At 37.5% G+C, this 24,330-nt stretch overlaps 1 protein-coding gene across 6 annotated transcripts in view; it reads right to left on the bottom strand.

Moving 5' to 3' along the window:
- The window catches only part of DOCK3 (dedicator of cytokinesis 3), a 597,238-nt gene that overhangs the window by 115,648 nt on the left and 457,260 nt on the right, over nt 1–24,330 (bottom strand). For all 6 annotated transcript variants that reach the window (XM_030306883.1, XM_030306888.1, XM_030306884.1 and 3 more), the window contains exons 10-13: nt 23,232–23,313; nt 17,446–17,506; nt 16,014–16,161; nt 1,006–1,094 (exon numbers count right to left, since the gene is read on the bottom strand). In XM_030306883.1, coding sequence (XP_030162743.1) covers nt 1,006–1,094; nt 16,014–16,161; nt 17,446–17,506; nt 23,232–23,313 — 380 coding nt within the window. The remainder of the gene's footprint in view (nt 1–1,005; nt 1,095–16,013; nt 16,162–17,445; nt 17,507–23,231; nt 23,314–24,330) is intronic.

Raw genomic sequence — 24,330 nt, 5'->3', positions numbered from 1 at the left:
TGTGCTACAGAGTTTTAGAGAAATCAAATACTCCCATCTGAGGGTCTCAAACTTTGCAGCCTCTGGTGTGGAGTTGCTCGGAGGGCCATCCTAGTTGAATATGTGCTGATCCTGATAAAGAAAAAAATTAAGTACTTCTTAACAACTTTGGAAACTTCCATGCCTCGCAGTGGCTTTAGAATGTCATGTAAGGCCCACTTGTATTTATAATGAGGCTATGAAAGTTAAAAAACAAATAAGGTTATGTAAAAGATATTATTAAATAAATGATAGGTAAAACTGTCGGAATAAGCATGGTTCTATGTAAACTTGGTAGCTATCTTCAAGGGTATATAAAAGCTCAGAGGCTTTTAAATAGTGCTTCTAATTTAATCAAGCAATTAATGTTCAATTTAGAAAGCACAATCTTTCTAATGTGTGGAATTGCACCAAGATTTAGATAGAAATTAAACAGTTTTAAAAGAAAAGGAGGGGAAAGGAAAAGAAATTGAATGAAGATAAAAGCTGCTGTGAAATAAAGACTGTCTATTTCAGTTCCTGAATGATATTGGCAGACCAAACACTGATTCTCATTAGTGTCAGGCTTTCTTTGTGATGTTAACACTGAACAGGAATAGAAAAAGTGATTATTAATATTTGTCTTTTATTTTTGGCTGGGGTGTGTATTCTTTATTCAGGAAAACACAGACTTCACAATGTCACAAACTCTGAAACCTTTTTGTTTGCTTTTGATTTAAATTAGAACTTAAGTTACCTATCAAAGCACATGGAATCCATTATAGAAAGAACAGAAAATGTATTTTGGTTGAAAGTAATTAGGGAAGGTCTCAAATTATCACAAAAAGAAATAGTAGAAAATGACTGGGCAGGAGAATAAATGTCTGTGGGGAATTGAACTTTACATATGGCGGCTGATCCACACAAATTCAATGTATGATCTATAGGTCTGTATGATCAGGAACAGTAAATGCAACACAAAGTTTTCTAGCCAGAGAACTATGTTACCATGGCTGGCGCTGGGAGCAGAATACTTGGCGCTGGACTTGCGGATGATATTCTCGTGGATCTGGGACCACTCACTCTCGTTGTTGCACCTGCAACAGAAGGACAGGTGTTATGGCTCTCAAGGCTTTTAAACATCTGGTCTGATGTTCCAACTGAAACACCAACTTTGAAGGCAAACTTCAAACTCACTTTCCTGTTTTACTAAATTAGACAAGGCATGTTTTCTGTTAAGGCTCATGGAAGATTCACACTTGGGTAAAGGGTGGAAACTCTAAAATGAATGTCAACAAATATTTTTAATTGGCAAAATATCCTATTCTCTAAAGTAGCAATCTCCTACATCACAAGCTTTTCTCTTCTTCTTCTTTTTTTTTTTTTTGAGAGAGAGAGAGAGAGAGAGAGAGAGAGAGAGAGGATGAATATGAATGAGTGGGAGATGGAAGAGAGAGAAGGATACAGAGGATCTGAAGCAGGCTCCGGGCTCTGAGCTGCTAGCACAGAGCCTGATGCAGGGCTTGAATGCCCGAACCGTGAGATCACGACCTGAGCTGAAGTCGGACGCTTAACTGACTGTGCAACCCAGGTGCCCCTAAGTTTTCTCTTCTAGTCTCTTACACCACACACACACACACACACACACACACACACACACACACACACAGTAGGTTCCAGAGGCAAGTTCCTGAGAGGGGAAATAATAGTTCCTCTAGACAATTACCACTGCCATGCCTTGCACTGACTTTGTATCATCATTCAATAGTCTCTATACTGGCTTCAGAGGAAAATCCTATTAAGCTCAGAGCAGTATGGATATTTGCTTGTTGCTGTTTCAGCCAGGCCAAGAGAGGAAGAAAAGTTTAGGAGAATAGTGAGTTTGGTCCACTGTGAAATCCTCTATAATCAAGAGGAAGGAAGGCTTAGCAGAAAAGGTTGAAATGTCTAAACATATAAAGTCCTTTCCTAGGGGTTTCAAGATTGGGACAAAAGAGAGAATAGAGGAACAACACTGCACCTCTGTTAATTTCTCTAAAGGGCAATTCCAAGACAGCTACAACCACACAAGTGCTTGGTGTAGTTTACAGACAGACACCAGGGATTCCTCATCCTAATGCAGACACCTCAATGAAACAACTGAAATGAGATTATGGTCATCTCTTGAAAATTTCACGTGACAACAGGAGTCTCTATAGCCTTGGCACCCCCTTTCCCTGTTGCATAGGAAGGTATGACCTTCCAAAATGTAAGACCCATGCACAAAGGAAAACTTACAGGATTTTTCCATGCTTACTCAGAAGTGTGCAGTCCAGCATGCCCACTTAAATAGGAAACCCCAGTGAGAGTTTTAGCATGTGAAATCATATGGTATTTGACTTTCAGTTTGACTTATTTTACCTAACACAATGCCCTCTAGGTCCATCCATGTTGTCACAAATGGCAAGATCTTTTTTTTTTTTTTTTTAAGCTGCACAATACTCTATTTGTGTGTGTGTGTGTGTACCATATCTTATTTATTCATCTATTGATGGACACACCTGGGTTGCTTCCACATTTTGGCTATTGTAAGTGATACTGCAATAAACACAGGGGTGCGTATATCTTTTTGAATTAGTGCTTTTGTTTTCTTTGGGTAAACAGTAGTGTAATTGTTGGATTTGGTATGGTATTTCTGTTTTTGTTTTTTTTTTTTTTTGTGGTGAGCATAGCATAATGTATAGAGAAAATGAATAATTACGCTGTATACCTGAAATTAATGTAATGTTGTGTATCAGCTACACTCAAATAATAAAAAAGATATCAAAGAGTAAGGAACCAAAAAAATAGTGTGAAGACTTAACAACAGAAAAAGTCGTCCAGGAGCGTGAAGTACACGCAATGTGAAACACAACTAAGTAAAAGGGTTTGTATAGAAGTCATTCAGAGATAAAGGAAATTAGTCATTAGTTTAATTTTATTACTCTTTGGACTCCTGAGTCAGTATAAATAAGCCTCAGTTACTCAGAGATGTTGCAAAGAATTATCAAAGATGAGGTTCTCATAGTCCAGAGCTGTGAGGATAATTTTCTACTTATAGAATTCCTTCCAAACAAAGGAAGAGGGAGACCGTTCTTTAAGATGAGCACTTGTGATTTAGCAACTCAGTTGGAAATCAAAAGTGAGAGGTGCTGGCAGCAGTACATCCAGCCCTTCCTGTCTGACATGCTCACTGTCTCATCTCTTCCAACCAGTCAGTACATCAGAGTGCCCAGCTGGTGAGGATTCAAAGACTTGTCTTGCTGTCAGCTTTTTTTTTTTTTTGTCACTTTCTAGGTTTACAAGATCAGTAGTTACTTTCTTTAACAGAAATCTGACTACAGTTTGTCATAAATAACATACTCCCCCTCTCACTGCAAAAGAAGAGTCTTGAAAATTAACTCCCTCCCTCTGATAGATGGTGTAACTTCAGCATTTCTCCAATAAAATATTAATGGTTTTTGGCAGTACAGTGGAGATACTGCTTTGTCAACCACTTTCACATTGACAATGTGTATTACCTCATTGATCTCTCCTCTTCATGGTCTTGGTTTAACCATTATCATCTCTCTTCTGGACCAGTGTAATCACTTCCTAACTGATCTTTCAAATGTCTCCCTTTCCTAAATACCAAGGGGTTACTTAAATCATCTAAAACTAAGTGGATGTGGTGTCATCAGCATATTTTAACCAATCACTAGGGTATTTTGTAAGGAAAAATTATAAATATAAACATTTATTAAGTAATCAAATGAGTTGTGATTATAGAAGCATCATGTTATACCCAATCAAATTAATATTTAGAGCATGATTATTGATGTTGGTAGTTTGTCCTCAATTATTAGAGAGTTTGTCCTCCTCTGTGAGGAGATAACCAGCATAGTACTTCAACTACTACATGTCCAGGGATTTTACTCAAGGGATAGGACAGAGAGGCGACAGGTTTTTGGTTTTCTACATGTGATTCCCAAGTATCCAGAGCACCAGAAGCACCGGAGCAGGTGTGCAGGCTCTGTTCAACAGAGTTCAGAATACTCTTCTCATTCATTCATGCACCAGAGCACACAGTAGCATTTGCCTCTTCCTCACCACCTCCTTAACTTTTTTTTTTTTTAAAGTTAACATCCAAATTAGTTAGCATATAGTGCAACAGTGATTTCAGGAGTAGATTCCTTAGTGCCCCTTACCCATTTAGCCCATTCCTCTACAATGGGGAGCCCATTGTAGCCTTCCCACAACTCCTTCAGTAACCCTCAGTTTGTTCTCCATATTTGAGAGTCTCTTCTGTTTTGTCCCCCTCCGTTTTTATATTATTTTTGTTTCCCTTCCCTTATGTTCATCTGTTTTGTCTCTTACAGTTCTCATATGAGTGAAGTCATATGATTTTTGTCTTTCTCTAATTTCAATTAGCATAATACCCTCCAGTTCCATCCATGTAGTTGCAAATGGCAAGATTTCATTCTTTTTGATTGGCGAGTAATACTCCATTGTATGTATATACCACATCTTCTTTATCCATTCATCCATCGATGGACATTTGGGCTCTTTCCATACTTTGGCTATTGTTGATAGTGCTGCTATAAACATGGGGGTGCATGTATCCCTTCAAAACAGCACACCTGTATCCCGTGGATAAATGCCTAGTAGTGCAATTGCTGGGTCGTCGGGTAGTTCTATTTTTAGTTTTTTGAGGAACCTCCATACCGTTTTCCAGAGTGTCTACACCAGCTTGCATTCCCACCACCTCTTTAACTTCTAAATTTCTGTGTTTATGATGGCTATTCACCCAACTTTCTTCTCATCTTTCCCCAAGGGGAGCAACACAAAAAAATGTTTAAGAAATTTTAGAGGGCTATTTGTAAGACCTTTAAGTTTGCATTTTTAGAAGGGGGCCTACTATAGGGAAGTAGTGGTTAGAGTATATTCCCATATTTTATTTCACTTAATTCTCATAATCCTGTAAGATTGGTATTACCATGTTCATTTTACTGAGAAGAGTGAAATGAGCTGGAGTCTAAACATAGGTCTGCCTGGTCCCCAAAGCTGGTGTAGAGAAAAAGAGGCTACAGAGTACTGTAACCCTGAAAGCCTTACTCCTACACCAGGCTTCAGGGTACTTGTGTCCCTGATGTCAGTCAGCATTCCCATTTTGTCTCTACTACAACTATTTAGTCTTGCCTATGGTTTAAAACTTAATTTAGTGCAAATACTCCATATTAAAATTCTCTCCCATTGGGTGCGACCTGCTTTATTTTGGCCTTTATTTGGTTGAAAATCCTAAAAAGCTGGAAAAGAGGCAACAGCCTACAGATTTAAGAACACTACTGATGCTGACCACTGTTTTATGTAGTCCTTACTTATAGTGCAAAAAAAGAGAGAAGTATCCAGAAGAACGAAGAAAAACAGCACATATTTCTATAAAAATGGCCCAATTGAACAGAATCTCCAAGACCAAGCTGATACAAATAAACCAATTTGATATATTCTGGATGTGCACTCATAGGCCATGAGAAATTACATTTTTATTTATGAGAAATTTAAACCATTTCTTATTTTACAACTTATATATGTTTATTTTAGCACAGACTTAAAAAAAAGACAAATAGCATGCGCTCTCTCTCTCTCTGTCTTTAATAGGAATATTTAATTTAACTTCTCTTTCCAGGTGATAGAAGGGCTTCTTCCAAGAGTAACATTTTTTGGCCCCTTGTAGTCACTTTCCTGGGAGAAGGAGTGACTTCTTTGGCCAGTGCTTTTAGGAGAAGGACCTGGGCATGAACATCTCAGTTCTGCCTCTCCCCTCTTTTGGGACCAACCTGTTTGCAGAAAACACACAATCCCTCTGTGCCACCACAGAGGCTCCACATTGATGATGACTCTAATAGTCTTTCTAATTCAGGGTTCACATTAATCACAAGTTGTAGTGGGTTGAATGGTGGCACCTAAAAAGTATATCCATATCCTAATCCCTGGGACCTGTGAATGTTACCTTATTTGGAAAAAGGGTCTTTGCAGATGTAATTAAATTAAGGTTCTTGAGATCAGTAGATAATCCTGGATGATCTGGGTGAGTCCAACCTCAATGACAAATGTCCTTAGAGAAAGGCAGGGGAAGATTTAAGAGATGAGAAGAAGTTACAGACAGAAGAGGAGGAGGCAATGTGACCACAGAAGCAGAATTAGAGTGATGAAGCCCTAAGACAAGGCAGGCTGACAGCCCCCAGAAGATGCAAAGAACAGATTTTCCCCTAGAGCCTCCAGAAGGAGTGTGGTCCTGCTGGCATCTTGATTTCAGATTTGTGGCCTCCAGATTGTGAGAATAAATTTCTATGTTATAAATCAACACACTTGCGGTAATCTGTTATAGTAGCCATGGGAAACAAATATAAAAGTCCGTGTGGCTCATAGATCTAAATAAACTATGATCTCAAATTTAAGTTTTCTTGCTAATAAAAGTGACATGTTTATTTATACTATTTACATACACACATATAGAGATGTACATATACACACTATAAATTTTGATTCTACTCTACATCATATATCCATTTCTATTTACAGCTGCTTAACATTTTGCTCTCAGAACCAAATTACTGATATCCATTAACTTCCTCAAACTGCAACAAACAGCATTTTATTCTGACTTTAATAAGCTGAAATTATTAAATAATTGGGAATGAAGATTGACCTTCGTCAAGTATCTTTTTTGATATCAGGGTGATTATATGGCTTTTCCCTTTTGGATAACTAATATGATGCATTATATGCTAATTGCACTGTGAACAGAGAGTGTGGCTTGTGCCTTATTGAATTTATGGAAATTTTTTCTATGAATAATTTTTGTAAATGTTCCACATGCACTGGAAAAGATGTATTCTGTTCATTGGATAAAAGATTTGTTTAGAGCTGGGAGGACCATATGGCTTGATGAGCTGGGATACTCCATTTACACCTGCTGTACTGGCATCAACAGCACTCCTTTTGATTATCAGAATGTCCTGATTTAGATGACAAATTATGCTCACCTTATCTGGAAGTAGGAGAGTAAGAGGTTAAGAGCATGGTCACTTACCAGGCTGCTCAAGCACATGCCTCATGGCTCTATGCCCTGTTTTCTTATCTATAAAAGAGGAGTAACAATGGCCCATGATGAGTGTTCAAAGATGCTGACTATTATTTTCTGTCACATCAACCTTATTCAGATTCTCTAAGTCAGATTTATTTACCTGATTTAAATATTTATTTCCATCCTTATTTATTTTTGTCTTCCTGTATGTCAAGATGCATATTAAATTCTCTTGCTTTTATTGTACTTTTATCTTCTTTGTATTTGTAATAAACTGACTATAATAATTTTGAATCAATATTTATTATATGCATTAAGGTCAAAACAATTAGATCTTCACTATAAATTCCACCACATATCAGTATAAGTAAATCTCTATTCCTGTGGAGGGAGAAAAGGGCTTTCTGGAATTCTGGCAAACTGGGGGTGGAGATGTTGGTAAGGACACCTGGGTGCTGGCTCTCCTTTCTTCACCAGTTAAGAAGGCCGAATTTGGTCAACTTCCTTTAAACTGAGATACATAGACTGTTGGGCAAATTTCTCCAGAATGGGACTATGAACCCTGAATCTAATGACTAGCAGAGTAGTAACCTTCTACTTTGCAGAGACCATGTAATCTGGGGCTGGTTCTGCTGAGGATTGTGGGGCTGAGAGAGTAAGTGGTGCTGTCACGTGCTGTGTCTGTGACTGCCCTGAGAGGCCACTTTGTTTCCAGTGAGATCATGTATTCTTGGAGGATGAAATATGAAACTGAATTTACTTTTATAGTGTGTGTGTATGTTCTTTTTCTACCAATCCTGACACTCCTGACATAGCACACCCATTTCATACCTTTCACCTTACAATTTATCATCAATATTGTGACATTTGTTTGTATTTCTTATACTTAGCTGCTTTATTTTTACACTTCTTGTGTCTCTTTTTTGTGAATCTCATGAATATCATATATATAGATTCTGTGTTTTTACTTTACTTTGGAAATTTTTACCTAATAGGATTTTCTTTCAGCTCAATTATTTTTATTATGATAATTGATATGAATGGGGCTTCTTTTGTCCTTTCCTCTAGGCTTTCTGATTTTTTAAATGCTCTTTTATAGCAGTTTTTGTACTGTATGATCTATGTTTTTACATGTATCTTTGTGATGGATGATATATCTTGCATTTATTTCTATTAGGGTTTACTTCTGGTTAGACATGTTCAAATTTTCACACAAATATTAATGCAGTTTTTAACCTAATTTGTGCCTTTATTATTAGTAGTTAATAAGAAATATGATAACCCAAGCCACAGCAATAAAAACTACATATTGGCCATAAAGAATTGACACTTAAAAATAACATGTCAAGTAAAATACAGGATCCTTTCTTGATAACAACCCTAAAGAAAGTAGGGATAGAAGGATCATACCTCGAGATCATAAAAGCCATATATGAACGACCCAACTCTAATATCATCCTCAATGGGGAAAAACTGAGAGCTTTCCCCCTAAGGTCAGGAACAAGACAGAGATGTCCACTCTCACCACTGTTATTCAACATAGTATTGGAAGTCTTAGCCTCTACAACAAGACATCACAAAGAAATAAAAGGCATCCAAATTGGCCAGGAGCAGGTTAAACTTTCACTCTTCGCAGTTGACATGATACTCTATATGGAAAACCCAAAAGATTCCACCAAAAAACTGCTAGAACTGATTCATGAATTCAGCAAAGTTGCAGGATATAAAATCAATGCACAGAAATTGGTTGCATTCCTATACACCAACAATGAAGTGACAGAAAGAGAAATCAAGGAATTGATCCCATTTACAGTTGCACAAAAAAACATAAAATACCTAGGAATAAATCTAACCAAAGAGGTGAAAAGTCTATACACTGAAAACTATAGAAAGCTGATGAAAGAAATTGAAGAAGACACAAAGAAATGGAAAAAGATTCCATGTTCCTGGATAGGAAGAACAAATATTGTTAAAATGTCGATACTACCCAAAGCAATCCACATATTCAACATGATCCCTAACAAAATAACACCAGCATTCTTCACAGAGCTAGAACAAACAATCCTAAAATTTGTATGGAACCAGAAAAGACCCCAAATAGCCAAAGCAATCTTGAAAAAGAAAACCAAAGCAGGAGGCATCACAATCCCAGACTTCAAGCTATACTACAAAGCTGTAAGCATCAAGGCAGTATGGAACTGGCACAAGAACAGACACTCAGATCAATGGAACAGAATAGAGAACCCAGAAATGGACCCACAAACGTATGGCCAACTCATCTTTGACAAAGCAGGAAAGACTATCCAATGGAATAAAGACAGTCTCTTCAGCAAGTGGTGCTGGGAACACTGGACAGCGACATGCAGAAGAATGAACCTGGCCCACTTTCTTACACCATACACAAAAATAAACTCAAAATGGATGAAAGACCTCAATGTAAGACAGGAAGCCGTCAAAATCCTCGAGGAGAAAGCAGGCAAAAACCTCTTTGATCTTGCCTGCAGCAATTTCTTACTCAACACGTCTCCGGAGGCAAGGGAAACAAGCAAAAACGAACTACTGGGACCTCATCAAAATAAAAAGCTTCTGCACAGCGAAGGAAACAATCAGCAAAACTAAAAGGCAACCCACAGAATGGGAAAAGACATTTGCAAAGGACATATCAGATAAAGGGTCAGTATCCAAAATCTACAAAGAACTTATCAAACTCAACACCCAAAAACAAATAATCCAGTGAAGAAATGTGCACAAGACGTGAATAAACACTTCTTCAGAGAAGACATCCAGATGGCCAACCAACACATGAAAAAATGCTCAACATCACTCATCATCAGGGAAATAAAAATCAAAACCACAATGAGATACTACCTGACACCTGTCAGAATGGCTAACATTAACAACTCAGGCAACAACAGATGTTGGCGAGGATGTGGAGAAAGAGGATCTCTTTTGCAATGCTGGTGGGAATGCAAGCTGGTGCAGCCACTCTGGAAAACGGTATGGAGGTTCCTCAAAAAACTAAAAATAGAACTACCCTATGACCCAGCAATTGCACTACTAGGCATTTATCCACGGGATACATGAGTGCTGTTTCGAAGGGACACATGCACCCCCATGTTTATAGCAGCACTATCAACAATAGCCAAAGTATGGAAAGAGCCCAAATGTCCATCGATGGATGAATGGATAAAGAAGATGTGGTATATATATACAACGGGGTATTACTCAGCAATCAAAAAGAATGAAATCTTGCCATTTGCAACTACGTGGATGGAACTGGAAGGTATTATGCTAAGTGAAATTAGTCAGAGAGAGACAAAAATCATATGACTTCACTCATATGAGGACTTTAAGAGACAAAACAGATGAACATAAGAGAAGGGAAACAAAAATAATATGAAAACAAGGAGGGGGACAAAACAAAAGAGACTCATAAATATGGAGAACAAACTGAGGGTTGCTGGAGGGATTATGGGAGGGCAGATGGGCTAAATGGGTAAGGGGTATTAAGGAATCTACTCCTGAAATCATTGTTTCACTATATGCTAACTAATTTGGATGTAAATTTTAAAAAATAACATGTCAAGTAAAGCTTATGATATGCTTTCTATGCCTAGAATTTTTTGTTATTGTTGCTTTTTTTGAATTATTATATGTTAAATGAAAGATTAATTTTTAAATCAAAATATGATCACTTCAGGGGTGCCTGGGTGGCTCAGTTGATTAAGTATCCAACTTTGGCTCAGGTCATGATCTCACGGTTCATGAGTTCAAGTCCCACATCAGGCTCTGTGCTGACAGCTCAAAGCCTGGAGCCTGCTTCGGATTCTGTGTCTCCCTCTCTCTGTCGCTCCCCTGCTCATGCTCTGTCTCATAAATAAATAAACATTAAAAACATTATTTAAAAAATATGATCAGAACCATTTCTTGTTCTTTGAAGAAATGCCATTAATTCACTGAGTCACTTACTCAACTGTGGTGATGACCATCTCTTCCTCTGTAAGATAGTGAAGCCCCACTCAGTGCACAGGGTTGGTATGAAGTTTCAGTGTGATTATATTATCTAGAAGGGCTCTGAAAGAGTACAGAGCATGAAGCAAATGTATGCTGGCATTTCTACTGAAAATAGGTTGAATTTTATGTGACTCCATAGAGTAATGAAGATATCATGCATGGAATTATATAGGATTTATAGTTTAGATGTAAAAGTGGAACTTGCCAATAACCAAGAGTCATTAGCAAAAATAATAAAGGAAACTCCTTTTTAGAGGACAGGCTGCATACCCATTTCTTGGTTATACCTTATTTCCTCTCATCTATATACTAGTTTTTCCTGTTTGATTCACTAGTTCATATGGATTTTTTTGTCTCTTATATTACCTTATTCTTTTTTTTTTTTTTTTCAATTTTGTAGATGAGGAAACTGAAGTTCAGGGAATTAGGATGATTTCTGTAAATCTAACAGCTTCTATCTACCAATCCCTTCATCTATCCAACCTTCTAATAGATGAAAGTATTATCTTAAAAAAAAAATCAAGATGGGATCATACATACCACTAGCTACTTTTATTATTTTATTTTTTTAATATTTATTTATTTATGAGAGACAGAGAGACAGAGCATGAGCAGGGAAGGGGCAGAGGCAGAGGGAGACACAGAATCCGAAGCAGGCTCCAGGCTTTGAGCTGTCAGCACAGAGCCCAATTTGGGGCTCAAACTCATGAACCCGTGAGATCATGACCTGAGCTGAAGTTGGATGCTCAACTGACTGAATCACCTATGCGCCCCCATCTGGCTACTTTTAAATCAGCTACCAAAGTTGTTACATGAAGGAAGTTCTCTGTTGATCTACTCTTAAAGCCATCATTCTTTCAAAGTCACGCTCGCTGGAGAACAGAAAAGGAAGGGAGAATGCATGTGTGTTTTTCAAGCCTGTGGCAGAAAATACTTGAGACCTCAATGCGCCAACACTTAGGTATATGTTAGAGTCATGAGCTTTCTCACCTCTACATGAACAGGAGTGAGTAATCCTGAGCTGACTTTCTTTACTCTCACTTATATTTAATGAGTTCTGTTTTGCAGCAGCACTAACACACAAACAAATCCACTGGACTCTGAGGCTAGAGATAGTAGGCACTGCAAGTCAAAACAGAGCAGTTCCATGGGCACAGACCTTCTGGATTTAGGTCTTCTTTGTATGGCCTGAGCAGACATTTGGTATAGATGCTCATAAACTGACAACAGACACAGCAGGTAACAGTCCTGGGTAGATGATGATCTGTGGAAAATTGGGAAGGAGATGATTCACAGAAAATTGGGAAGAACTGAGTTAGGAGAGGGAGAAATATGAGCTACTGCCTTAAGTGACTTGCAAGTGAGAAGCACTATTTTAATTTAGTGTTGTTATACATAAAGACTTGAGCTTTTTTTTTTTTTTTGGTCTGTACCAAAATAAGGATGGCCCAATGGCCCTTTACCCATCAACGAATGGGTGTCTATTTAAGATTGGCTCCTAAACAAGTACTCTTAACTTGTTGCAGTTTTGTGGATAAAGTGGCTATGAAACAAAGACACCAAAGGCAGTGTTCAGAGGAAATGTCTGTGTCTATCTCAAATACGAGGGTCCCTTCCAGTCATCACAAAAGAGAAGAGGTTGCCACCTTACATTTCCATCCTCACAAATCCTTTCATGTTATGGGGCATTCTCTGAATCCCTTTATTTTGAATGTCAGAGCACTGTTTAAGGTAAGTGACATTAGCTTGAAATTATCTCAATCAATGCAAGTTTTAGATGCTCATAAAGCTTATCTGACACAATTGGTTAAAACATTTTTTTTTTTAAATTTTTTTAACATTTATTTATTTTTGAGACAGAGAGGGACAGAGCATGAACGGGGGAGGGTCAGAGAGAGAGGGAGACACAGAATCTGAAACAGGCTCCAGGCTCTGAGCAGTCAGCACAGAGCCTGATGCGGGGCTCGAACCCACGGACAGTGAGATCGTGACCTGAGCTGAAGTCGGACGCTTAACCGACTGAGCCACCCAGGCGCCCCAAAACATTTTTTTTAAATAGCAAAACTACACAGATTTAGTAATAATTCTTGGGTATGACTTCCAAATTGAAGACCTGGACGTTATTGTAAAACTCACCTTAAAAGCAGCATAGTAAATAGCGGTATCATTAAGGTCACATACAAGGGCTTACAGGACAAATGAAGACACAGAAACATAAAGTGTCCAAATGTTCAGCAAAAATGTAATTGAGTCTCAAGATGAACTTTCGGTGAAAGCATCATCAAGGATTCAAAGAGTGATAAATCAAAACCAACCTGATTGAAGTGAAGGAATGTGCCTTGGAAAACCATGTCAGATAACATAGAAAGTGGCTCTAATGTTGATAAAAACCTGATGGCATGGTTGCATATGAAGAATTTGAATAGAATTTTCTTATATCACGTGAGAGTGGGGAAAAAGCAATACTTCTCAATTTTATATAACATGTGATTGAGTATGTAATAGGTACTACACATTTAATATAAAATATGATTTAAAATATAACATAATAGATTTAATATTCTAGTTGTTTTTTTTATTTCATTAAGGTTGACCTAAAAATGTTTATTTGAACTGTCTCATTGTGAATTTGAATTGGTCACTGCACATTCAGAAGCATCATGTATTTGGTCACATGCATCATTTACGGCACCCTGACTTCACCCCAGTGTTGGCTTTAGCTTCTTATTAGCACTCTTCTCCTTTTGTGTCCTAGGCTCCAGGTGCAACATGCCCTGTGCCTGCCTGTGACCCCAGTCCCTCTGGCCAAGAGGAAACATATGACATCTATATCGGACTGAACTGCATATAGTTGTTATTCATTTGTGACTTTTAAGGCTTCTGGCACACTAGGAAGCAACCTAGTTTTCATGTCTTGTCTTCTTGTTGAGATTTTCTTAAAAGGATGTGAGGCCTTTACCACACACACATGACATTAAACAACATCTATAAAGCCAGAACAATGGTTATACCAAGAAACATATGGGAGCTTCAATCTTCGCTGGTTGAGGCTGACTCTGAATAATGAAAGAAATGATGAGAATGTCAACAACTAATGAGATACTTTGCCAATTCATTGATTGAAATTATGCAAGGTTTTTTTTAATCCTTGCAAAATCCTTTCCTAACAAAGGCTAAAACACTATCAATAGCAATTAGTAAGCCCTTAAAGTTTCCAATTTAATCTAACAGAGCTGTCTCATGAAACTCATTGGAAAACATTGCTTCTTCTGAGAGCTGGATTCACTGTGTTGATGTGGATTTAAAGCACTAACCCTAGAGGAATTCCATACTGTGCACAAAATCAATTTCACAAACATGCATTTGGGAAGTCTGTCTGACAGTCTTAATATTTTCAAATGGAAAAATTATCCTACATTTTGACTCTATTATCCTTCAAAAAACTTTTTTGGTAACCATCTTCTGTTGTTTTAGAAGCAATTAGGCCAATTAAGCCTGACAGCATGATTTCAAGAGAGATGCTGTGCAAGTCCCTCTCCACAATGAGAATTCGCACTGAAGCAAGGAACAGCTGATACATGCAAAGAGATGCAATTCAGGAGTGCTATCTACTCCTTGCCCTTGGGGAGGATAGAGTGGAGTAAAAGATAATGATGATGATTTTGGATTCCTGTTTAGTCCTTTTCAAAGGGAGGAAGGTGTTTCAAGAAGCAGTTCCCACCAGCTATCGATGAAGAGACTTGGTATATGGAGCAAGTCTGTGACTGATGCATGAAAGGAAGAGAAAACCCACCAAAATTTCCTTTTTAGGTTACTATTCCAAAGAAAGATCCTCATCCCATAAAGTACAGAACTCTGAACAGAATAGTACTTATGGCAAAATATGTAATAAGGGGGTCTGTACTTTTATTTTGAAGTCAATAAAAGTGTGGTTGATTTTATAAAGGCCCAAATTAAGTGTAATTGTGAAGTAAGTTCATTTTATGCCTGAATCATAACAGATAATACAGAAAAATATCCATACAATATTATGGTGAAGATATACTAACATGGTGATTGACAGTATTAGATTTTATTTGGGAAAACAGTATTGGGTTAAAACCATAGAGGACAGATAATTGTTTTTTTTGTTTTTTTTTTAATTCTCATAGTTAGAAATACACTTGCTTTGAAAACTCACTAAACTCTCCACTGATCATGTTTTCAGCACTACTATTCATTCCTAAGTCTCTACCTGAAAAGACTGATGATATGCCTCAATTCCATGTTTCTTTTCTTCATTTGTTTTTTTCTATTGCTTAACAAGAATCAGGAGGAGGATGCACTGCTTCTATAAGGCAGATTCATTGGCTGTTGAACACTAAAAATAATGCCAGGGCTAACTGGGTGTGACTTATGGATCTGTGGTCCCAGATGTGAAGAGTGAAGCCACAGCTCCTCAGAAAAACTTGTTTTTCTTTAAAGACAGGCAATTTGACTCGTGATCATTCTTTGAAGCAATCTGCATTGGTACCTACCTCAGTTACAATAGCTAGGGGGCAAGTATTAGACAAAGATGACCCTTACATCCAAAACACGTAAGAAATTGCATTATTAGCTTTTCTATAAATATGTAATAATGTTGGTTAATCCTAAATAGAAGAGGCAGTTTAGAAGATTATACTGCCAGACTTCTAGCTTAGGATAGAATTTTCCAAATTTAGCTGCTTTAGGATCACGTGGGAAACTTTCTAAGAATATAGCTTCCTGAGCCCCACCCCAAACCTTAGATCAAAATCTCTGCATTTTCAAAAAACTCCCTATCCTACATACTCTGGTGGTTTTGTGTCCCACAAAGCTTGAACGCTGCTGCTCTCAAGGGTAGTGCTGGAATGCCTTATGTTGCAAATCATTAATATTTTTGATGTCTATTACTTACGTGTAAACCTTAAGAACAAAGTCCTTTTCTTCCTTTAATTCTGTGAGCGACTGTAGAACATCCAGGATGCTTAGGACTGCACAGCCATATGGTCGCCGGTAGTGCAGGTGAGCAGGGCCTTTCTTTGAGTCATTCAGGAGCATCCGGCCTGGAGCACAGCAGGAAACACCAGTCACACTGAGAACTCCATGCTCCTTTCCAGTATCGCCTGATTGTCATCCAAGGATGCCAGAAATATAGGTGCTAGCTTAGAGATACACTAAATCGGAAGACTAATTTAGGATTGAAGGGAGCCATCCGAGGATGCAGAATCTGTATGTGGAGGAATGCCAAACAGGCCTTTGGCCAGGGCTCTTCCCTTGCACCACATTCAATCGATCATACTTATTATCTACCTTAATACCAACAGTCCATTTATTAATAATATTAGAATGAAACAGTGGTTTTACAAATTTCTTAGAAAAACCAGTGTGTTAACAGACTTAAACTTCTTAGGCATATTAAGGATACAAAGTTTAATGTTTTAGCTGCCAGGTAAAAACTATGTATGCAAAGATAGTAACAACATGTTATTCTTCCAACCAAACAACCATATGTTATTCTTCCAGCTGCTCCTGAACCACTGCTGGAGCCAAAGTAGTCTCAGAAAGTGAATGGGAGCTTGCCTCTCCTGCCTACCAAGGCTGTGCCTATAGTGGCAAGAGGACTTGCAAAAACCAAACTGGAACCTCAGCAAATGCTTATGAAGTACAGCAAAACAGAACCCAAAAGTATAGCAAAATAGGTGTTTTGTTGGCAAAGGATTAAAAAATATTCTTTGACAAAAATGTACAAGATATGCCAGAACCCAAACCTATCAAGGAAGACTTGGTTAGTCATACCCTCCAAATTATGTCATACGCCTGAAATAAAGCTGAGCAAATCAACCACGGAACAGTAGCAAAAATCACTGTTTTCATCTTGGGTGTGGTAAAAGTGATATACTATACACCTACCGCAGCAAGGACAGTAATTTACTGGAAAATAGCACAGATACATACTTTTGGATACAAAATCCAACAAAGGCCATTCACCACCAGTTAAGTTGGCAAGCCTGTAACCCGCTGTAAGATCTCTGAAATGGAAAGCTGGTACAAAGGCAGGGCATTGTGATAGAAAGAATATGAAAAATGACCCCTTGAAATAAAGAGCTTGGGTCCAAAACCAAGTAGGGAGCAGAAGATTTTAAGTGAAAAAAATACTTTCATTTATGTCAAATTCATAGCTACCAGAGCAGCTGAGCCTAAGGTAGAGTTCCAATACAAGCTAGATGCTCATCCTGAGACCTGACATTGTAGGTAAGAGCTAGGGAGATGATAGAGCTCAAACATAGTAGATACTTATCCCAAGGTGGACTGGTCTTAGTCATGTGAACGGATAAGGTCGACAGTACCTATTCGTATCACATGCGCAACTATATATAAATCTCTCTTCATATCTTTGCTGCTCAGATCCTAAAGAAAGAAAAGAAAGCAAGTAAATTAAGGTAATAAATACACAGAAAATAATAAAAATTCATTTTGAACCTCATAATCATTTGCCTTTGTTGCTTTTAGCAGATGTTATAGATGGGGAGGGGGACTAAAGCACATAGAGGTTTAGTGTTTATAAGATTCCTGCAGTGAAAGTTTGAATATCTTATATGCCTCTGGGAGTTTATCTTATTGATAATATTTTTCCAGCTTTTATTGAGAACACCCAACAAATATCTATCTACAAGAGTTTTCACATTACAAATCATCTTGATATTGCCTTATCCACGTTTATTCTAATATCACATGAAAATATAACAAAAGGAGCGTTCAATGCAGGAAAAAAATGGGAAAACACCAATCAGCTTATTAATGACTAAAATTCTAAGTTTATTCTTTACTAATTTTATGTTTGTTCTGTTGTCCACAATGATTATTATACAGTAGATATGTTCCCTTGCGAAGAGACTAATTTAGCCTTAATGAAACCTCAATAATTGGATGTCCATTTCTAACTTGAGATATGCATCATCCATACTGAAGTATAATGCTGAAAATAATCTTATCTGGAAAATTCTAAGGGCTTCCTATAAGTAAACAAATCTGATCCAGTCAGGAACTTATAAAATTAGAGTTATGAAAATGATTTTATATATTAAGTTATTTATGCTAAGAACACATTTTGAAATAAAAATTATCATTATAAAAATCATGATTATGTATTTATACTTCAATTGTACTTAAAGTAATAACACACTCTTTAATATATACTCTGTTTCAGACTTTTAACCAGGTCAACAACCACTGCTCACTCTGAGATACTGTTGTGAATTCATAATGATTGATGGAATAACCTCTGTCCTTAATGGGACAGGTTTCCAAGATTTCCCTTTTGCTTCTAAAGAAAAGGTCCCTTCGTTTCCTTTCCTTCCTATCTTTCATCTTCTGATTGGTCCCCTTTGCTTTTTTCTTTTTAGTAAATCCAGGAAAGGGACAATCAAGTGACAGTTATAATTTCGAATGAGCTTTGAGATCCAGAGTCTCCATGTTTGCTTTATTTTTATACCTTGTTGCAGGGTTAGGACCAGGGTGAGGCAAGCAAGGCACCTAAGGTGCAAAGTTTAATAAGGAGGTCTCACTCTCAGGGTCCTGGGCTTTGCTTGCCTCCCCGCAGTCCCAGCTCTACCCTATGGAGTGGGCCAAAACATACCAAAGGAAAGGAGACATTAAAAAGTAATGTGCAAGGGTGAAATTGAAACTTTTAGATTCTAGATGGTTATGATGTTTCACCAAATTCTTGACGGAATAATGAAACGTGCTTGTAATGAAATAGATTACAAAATAATTTAACATGAGTTGGTATCTCTGGAAACACTAAGAAATATTTTTACATGAAAGATGTCTTTTGATATTGAAAAAGTATGGTTCAGGTTCCATTTCACCAATTTCTTTAATTTAGAAATGTAATTTAAAACGACATCCTCGGGGCGCCTGGGTGGCGCAGTCGGTTAAGCGTCCGACTTCAGCCAGGTCACGATCTCGCGGTCCGTGAGTTCGAGCCCCGCGTCAGGCTCTGGGCTGATGGCTCGGAGCCTGGAGCCTGTTTCGGATTCTGTGTCTCCCTCTCTCTCTGCCCCTCCCCCGTTCATGCTCTGTCTCTCTCTGTCCCAAAAATAAATAAAAACGTTGAAAAAAAAATTAAAAAAAAAAAACAAAAAAAACGACATCCTCAAAATATCACTGTATTTTGACACATTAAAAATGGCTACTAAATAACAAATAAAAATTAAAAAACAGATTACCACTTATATGTGTTTTTTTGGGGGGACTGAAATATATCTATTTACTGAAAGATATAGAAATGTTTGACACATTTCAAAATGAAATGGTTCCTTCTACATAGCTTGGACTGTGTTAATCCAAACTATCAAATAACCAGTTTAATTACTAATCCTTACATCTCAGAATTCAAGCCAGTTACCAAAGATGATCAAACAATAATCAGATCAGCTGTACACATGAGCACAGGGCCTCTCTCTTGGCTCTTAGTATGTGGAAGAAAGAAAACTTAAATACAGTTTATGGTATTGTCCAAGTAGTTCCAAGTAGGGGCCCTTTCTGACCATGTTGTACATGGTACCCAGAACTCTGTGTGGTATTTATTTGAAGTGAATAAATACGTAATGGTAATATTCAGTACAAAAAAAACCATTTTAAGTAAAAGTATTGTCAGTCCCACATAATTTCAATGTCAAATTTCAATGTGAAAGCTATCACATTAAACATAAGTGTATGGTTAAACACAGTTAACACAGAGTTAGTAAACATACAGTCGTTAAGACTAAGTACCAAGTATGACTATCCAGGTTAAAATACTTACAAGTCCTGTAAAACCAAGATGGGAGGAGAGATTCCCACCATTCATCTGGTGAGCAGAATAAGAATTTAGATTTACTCATTGGAGCATATACACTCCAATCCTACTCGGGGTTCAGCATCTTAGACTCAGTTAATGATGTTCCATTTGAAACATGGAAAAGTCAACTCACTTTCCTGTGCCTGAACTGCCCTTTTTCTGTAGAGATAATGGGATTTACAAATATAAAACAAAGCCAATTTATTCATACTTATGCTACAGAAGAAGCAGAAGAGTATAAATAAATGTAGAAAATCTAATGCCAATGAAAGCAGGGAAAACAGCACAAGTTCATTTTCTGACTTGGTCACTCAAATATAATAAAAAATGAACATATTCATTTACTTATGTAACAAATCATTATGGAGGCCCTAGTATTTGCCAGGCACTTTGTGTGAATCACTGGGTATTGAATAATGAGTAAATTCACAGACATGTTCTCACACACTCATACACTCATAGCCACTGTTTATCATGAAAGTTAGCAAAATCCTCACAGTATTAGACATTCACATAAATATGAAACACCTCCTTCTTGATAAAATTCTTCCCGGACAGGAAGCTCTGAAATCTAACAAGGTCAGAAAAAAAACTACAGGTTTTACAGAGAACAGGGTTGAACCATGAGTAATGTGCTGGTCTGTAATGTGGCTCTGAAGTCTGCTTATGTAATCCTGCAAAACTGCAGTTTGTATGGTTCTCTCTTCTTGATGTTGAGGTAAGCTAACAGGCTGGCATCGACCACAGCTTTGGCTGCATTTTTGTGCATTTACTCTCAAACTTTGTAGCACATATGCCAATCTTTAAAACTCCTTTAGCTCACTGGAGGAACTCAAGTCTTTTTTTTTTTTTTTTTATGAAATTTATTGACAAATTGGTTTCCATACAACACCCAGTGCTCATCCCAAAAGGTGCCCTCCTCAATACCCATCACCCACCCTCCCCTCCCTCCCACCCCCCATCAACCCTCAGTTTGTTCTCAGTTTTTAACAGTCTCTTATGCTTTGGCTCTCTCCCACTCTAACCTCTTTTTTTTTTTTTTCCTTCCCCTCCCCCATGGGTTCCTGTTAAGTTTCTCAGGATCCACGTAAGAGTGAAACCATATGGTATCTGTCTTTCTCTGTATGGCTTATTTCACTTAGCATCACACTCTCCAGTTCCATCCACGTTGCTACAAAGGGCCATATTTCATTTTTTCTCATTGCCACATAGTATTCCATTGTGTATATAAACCACAATTTCTTTATCCATTCATCAGTTGATGGACATTTAGGCTCTTTCCATAATTTGGCTATTGTTGAGAGTGCTGCTATGAACATTGGGGTACAAGTGCCCCTATGCATGGAGGAACTCAAGTCTTAAGTGAGAAAATAGGTTCCACCAAAATTATTACTTCATATAACTTAAAGTTAAACATGAAAATTCTGGCTAAGATGATCTTGTTCAAAAATTTCATGTGCTTTGTAAAAATTTCTCAAATCACTTCTTGGGATCTTAAAAAAATCCAGGGCTATAGTGCAAAGGGAAGTATAGAAGTGGTATTTTTAGCAGCCTTGTGTCTTCCCATTGTGGCAGAATAAGAGCACATCATGAATGTTATGTGCATCTTTGATTTATAAAGTCAGAGTACAGCTTAGGCCTCTGGGCCAATATAGATAATTAAAATGCTGCGAAATGAAATTTTTGATTTACTGTAATTACATTGAAACATCATCATAATTAAGTTCATTTTTCAAGAGACAAGGACTGCACTCATGATATTCAAGGATAGCACATGCACAAAGCTCTGATGCCAAAGAACAAGGAATCAATGATTTCTTTTGCTGCTTTAACCAAATAATATCAGAGAGCCAGGATCCAGAAAGACCTCCTATAGTCACGGAGGCATTGTAGACAGATGCGTGTCTCATTTCTTACTAATTGTTTCAGAAAAATGGCCCCAGAGGATTATCTCAGTGTTTAGACACTCTCACTTCAGAAGCTCTCCCCCAATATTCTAACCTAAATCCAAGGAACTGCAACTTGTACTTTTTGCCTTGTTCTTTCCTACTGAAGAAACAGTGTTGATTTTCCCAGACTAAACCACTGCACCTCTCTTAACTGCCTTCATAGGTCTGCTTTACCTGCTTTCTTCCCGTATTATCTCCTAAGGTTTAGGAGATTCAAAGATGGATTAAAAAAATCACTTTATCTTTACTAGTCTTATAAATCTTTCTGTATATCTGGAGCATTTTCACTAGAAGCTATCCCCGTGAAAGTGGCTTCTGATTCTGCAGTAACATTGAGATTTTGAAAGATAAAGTTGTGGTAAATGAACAAAAAAGTCAGGTAAACAAATCCAATTTTATCTTTCAGAGAAAGTCACATATCGGATCCTTAGATAAGTCCCACTTGTGTCTAAGAGGCACAATGTAAGCTCTGAGCTACCTGACTGTCACCTATCAACCATGCACCACACATAAGGGCAATGGCACTGTGAGACTATCACACCTCCTTTCATTAATGGGTCTTAATGTATCTCAGTATCACGGAAGCAGATTAAAGAATCCGTGAGAGTCAAAACTGGTTTAAAATTGTAACATAGTCTTGTTTTTTCCTTTAGCAAATAAATTAACTGAAATAAACAAAGCTGAACACTTAGTTTTTTAACTAAATAAAAAACATTTAGTAAATCAGAATCAACCTGAAGAATTCATAAGGCAACGTGGTATTGTGAGACTGAGCACTTTCCATAAGCAGATTAATAAGACTTCTCTGAGCTGATGCCTATGGTCTTAGAGACCATCAATGACAGCATGGTTATTTGGAAAAAATGAAAGTATAGATAATAGCAGGAAAAGACCCTCCATTTGGTATGTGAGAGAGATGAACTACTTAGTTTGTCTCTCTTTCTATGCACTCTGCACTCACTAAAAAACTGCAAAGCTATAAATCTGGTGGATGCCTTTAGAGAAACTATACTTCTACATCAGAGAAATTCCCAGTGGCCTTAAATAAGAAAAGTAAGAAAGACTTCTCTCAGGTTTTGTCTATTCTATTAAATAGCTTATAAAATCTACACTAGTAAAATGTATTTGATTATATTTCTTTAACAAAAAGTTCAATTAAAAATTGTGGCTGATTTCAGTTTTCTTTAAATATTTCATTAAAACCTGATAGAAACATAAATCAAGTCCTATTCTCCCCAGTGTGTGGAGAAGAATAAATGCTTGTTTCCAGGGTGACAATATCCACACAGGAGGCCCCTGGCTAGAGTCAACAGCAGTGAAGGGAAAGAGAATTTGCACATACTGTAAAAAGGGCACACATTCGTTCTATCTTCTCTGGGTTCCTTGGCCCACCATTCTTGTTCAGTCTCACCAGAAACCGCTCACTGAAATGTAGGAGAGAGAGACAGAGAAATGTAAGGGACCACATGCTCCAAAACAAATAAAAAGGGCATTTATAGAGAAACCCTAAACACTTTCAGAACAGCTCATAGTGACAGGCAAGGCCAAAAGTACATGTCTAATGGCAGGACACTATTTTTCTTGCCAAGCAGCATGCACTGGACACTATAAACTACCTAACAGCTGTTGTTTATTTGCTGGTTGTGGCTCTTCTCTCCCTAAAGGTGTGTGCTCCCTGAGGGGCAAAATGAAGATAGTATCTAGTATTTTTTTCCAAATACACCCAAAGCTCCAGTCATAATGCTAAGCCCATAACAAACATACACATTCTCTGATTGAACCATGGATCATAAAAATGTTCATCATACTAGAGCCAAAAGAACCTACATTACCCAGTTTACGTCTTCCTATAAAACTCTTAAGAATAATTTTAGTACTAAAAAATGTTATAGGGACTTACAAAAATTTGGGCAAAAAGTCAAAGAGAAATAATGTATTATAACTAAAGTTACCATCAGCATTTAATGGGGTCATTAAAATATTTTATTCCCCAAACAACACAGTTATTCCTTAATTCCTGAAGGAAATTACTGGATTAAAAAACCTGAGACAGAGTGTTTGTGACATCTGGAGAGGTGTCTCTTCACTCTCTCACTGTAGCCTGCTCCTGCCCAGGCTCAGTTTCCCACCTCTTCATCCCAAGGCTCCCCACCAACTGCAACAGGAAAACTGAGCCATGGCAAAGACTAAGTATGTGATTCTAAAAGTAATTTATTTCTCCTGTGCCCACAGTCATGTACTCACTACATACACGGGGTATCAGTAAAAAGGTAAATATTAAAATATTGTACTAGAATTAATATCAACTTCATAGGTTGCTTACTTTGTTCATGTATTCATCTGTTCATTTAGTCAACAAATAGTTGTTAAATTCTGTGTGCTAAACATGGGAATACAAATGGGAACAAGATACATACAAGGTACTTTTTTTCATAGAGCTT

This window comes from Lynx canadensis, chromosome A2 (assembly GCF_007474595.2).
Source record: "Lynx canadensis isolate LIC74 chromosome A2, mLynCan4.pri.v2, whole genome shotgun sequence".
NCBI classification, from domain to species: domain Eukaryota; kingdom Metazoa; phylum Chordata; class Mammalia; order Carnivora; family Felidae; genus Lynx; species Lynx canadensis.
Note: the sequence above shows the minus strand (reverse complement) of the source record. Positions and strands in the feature narration are given on the sequence as shown.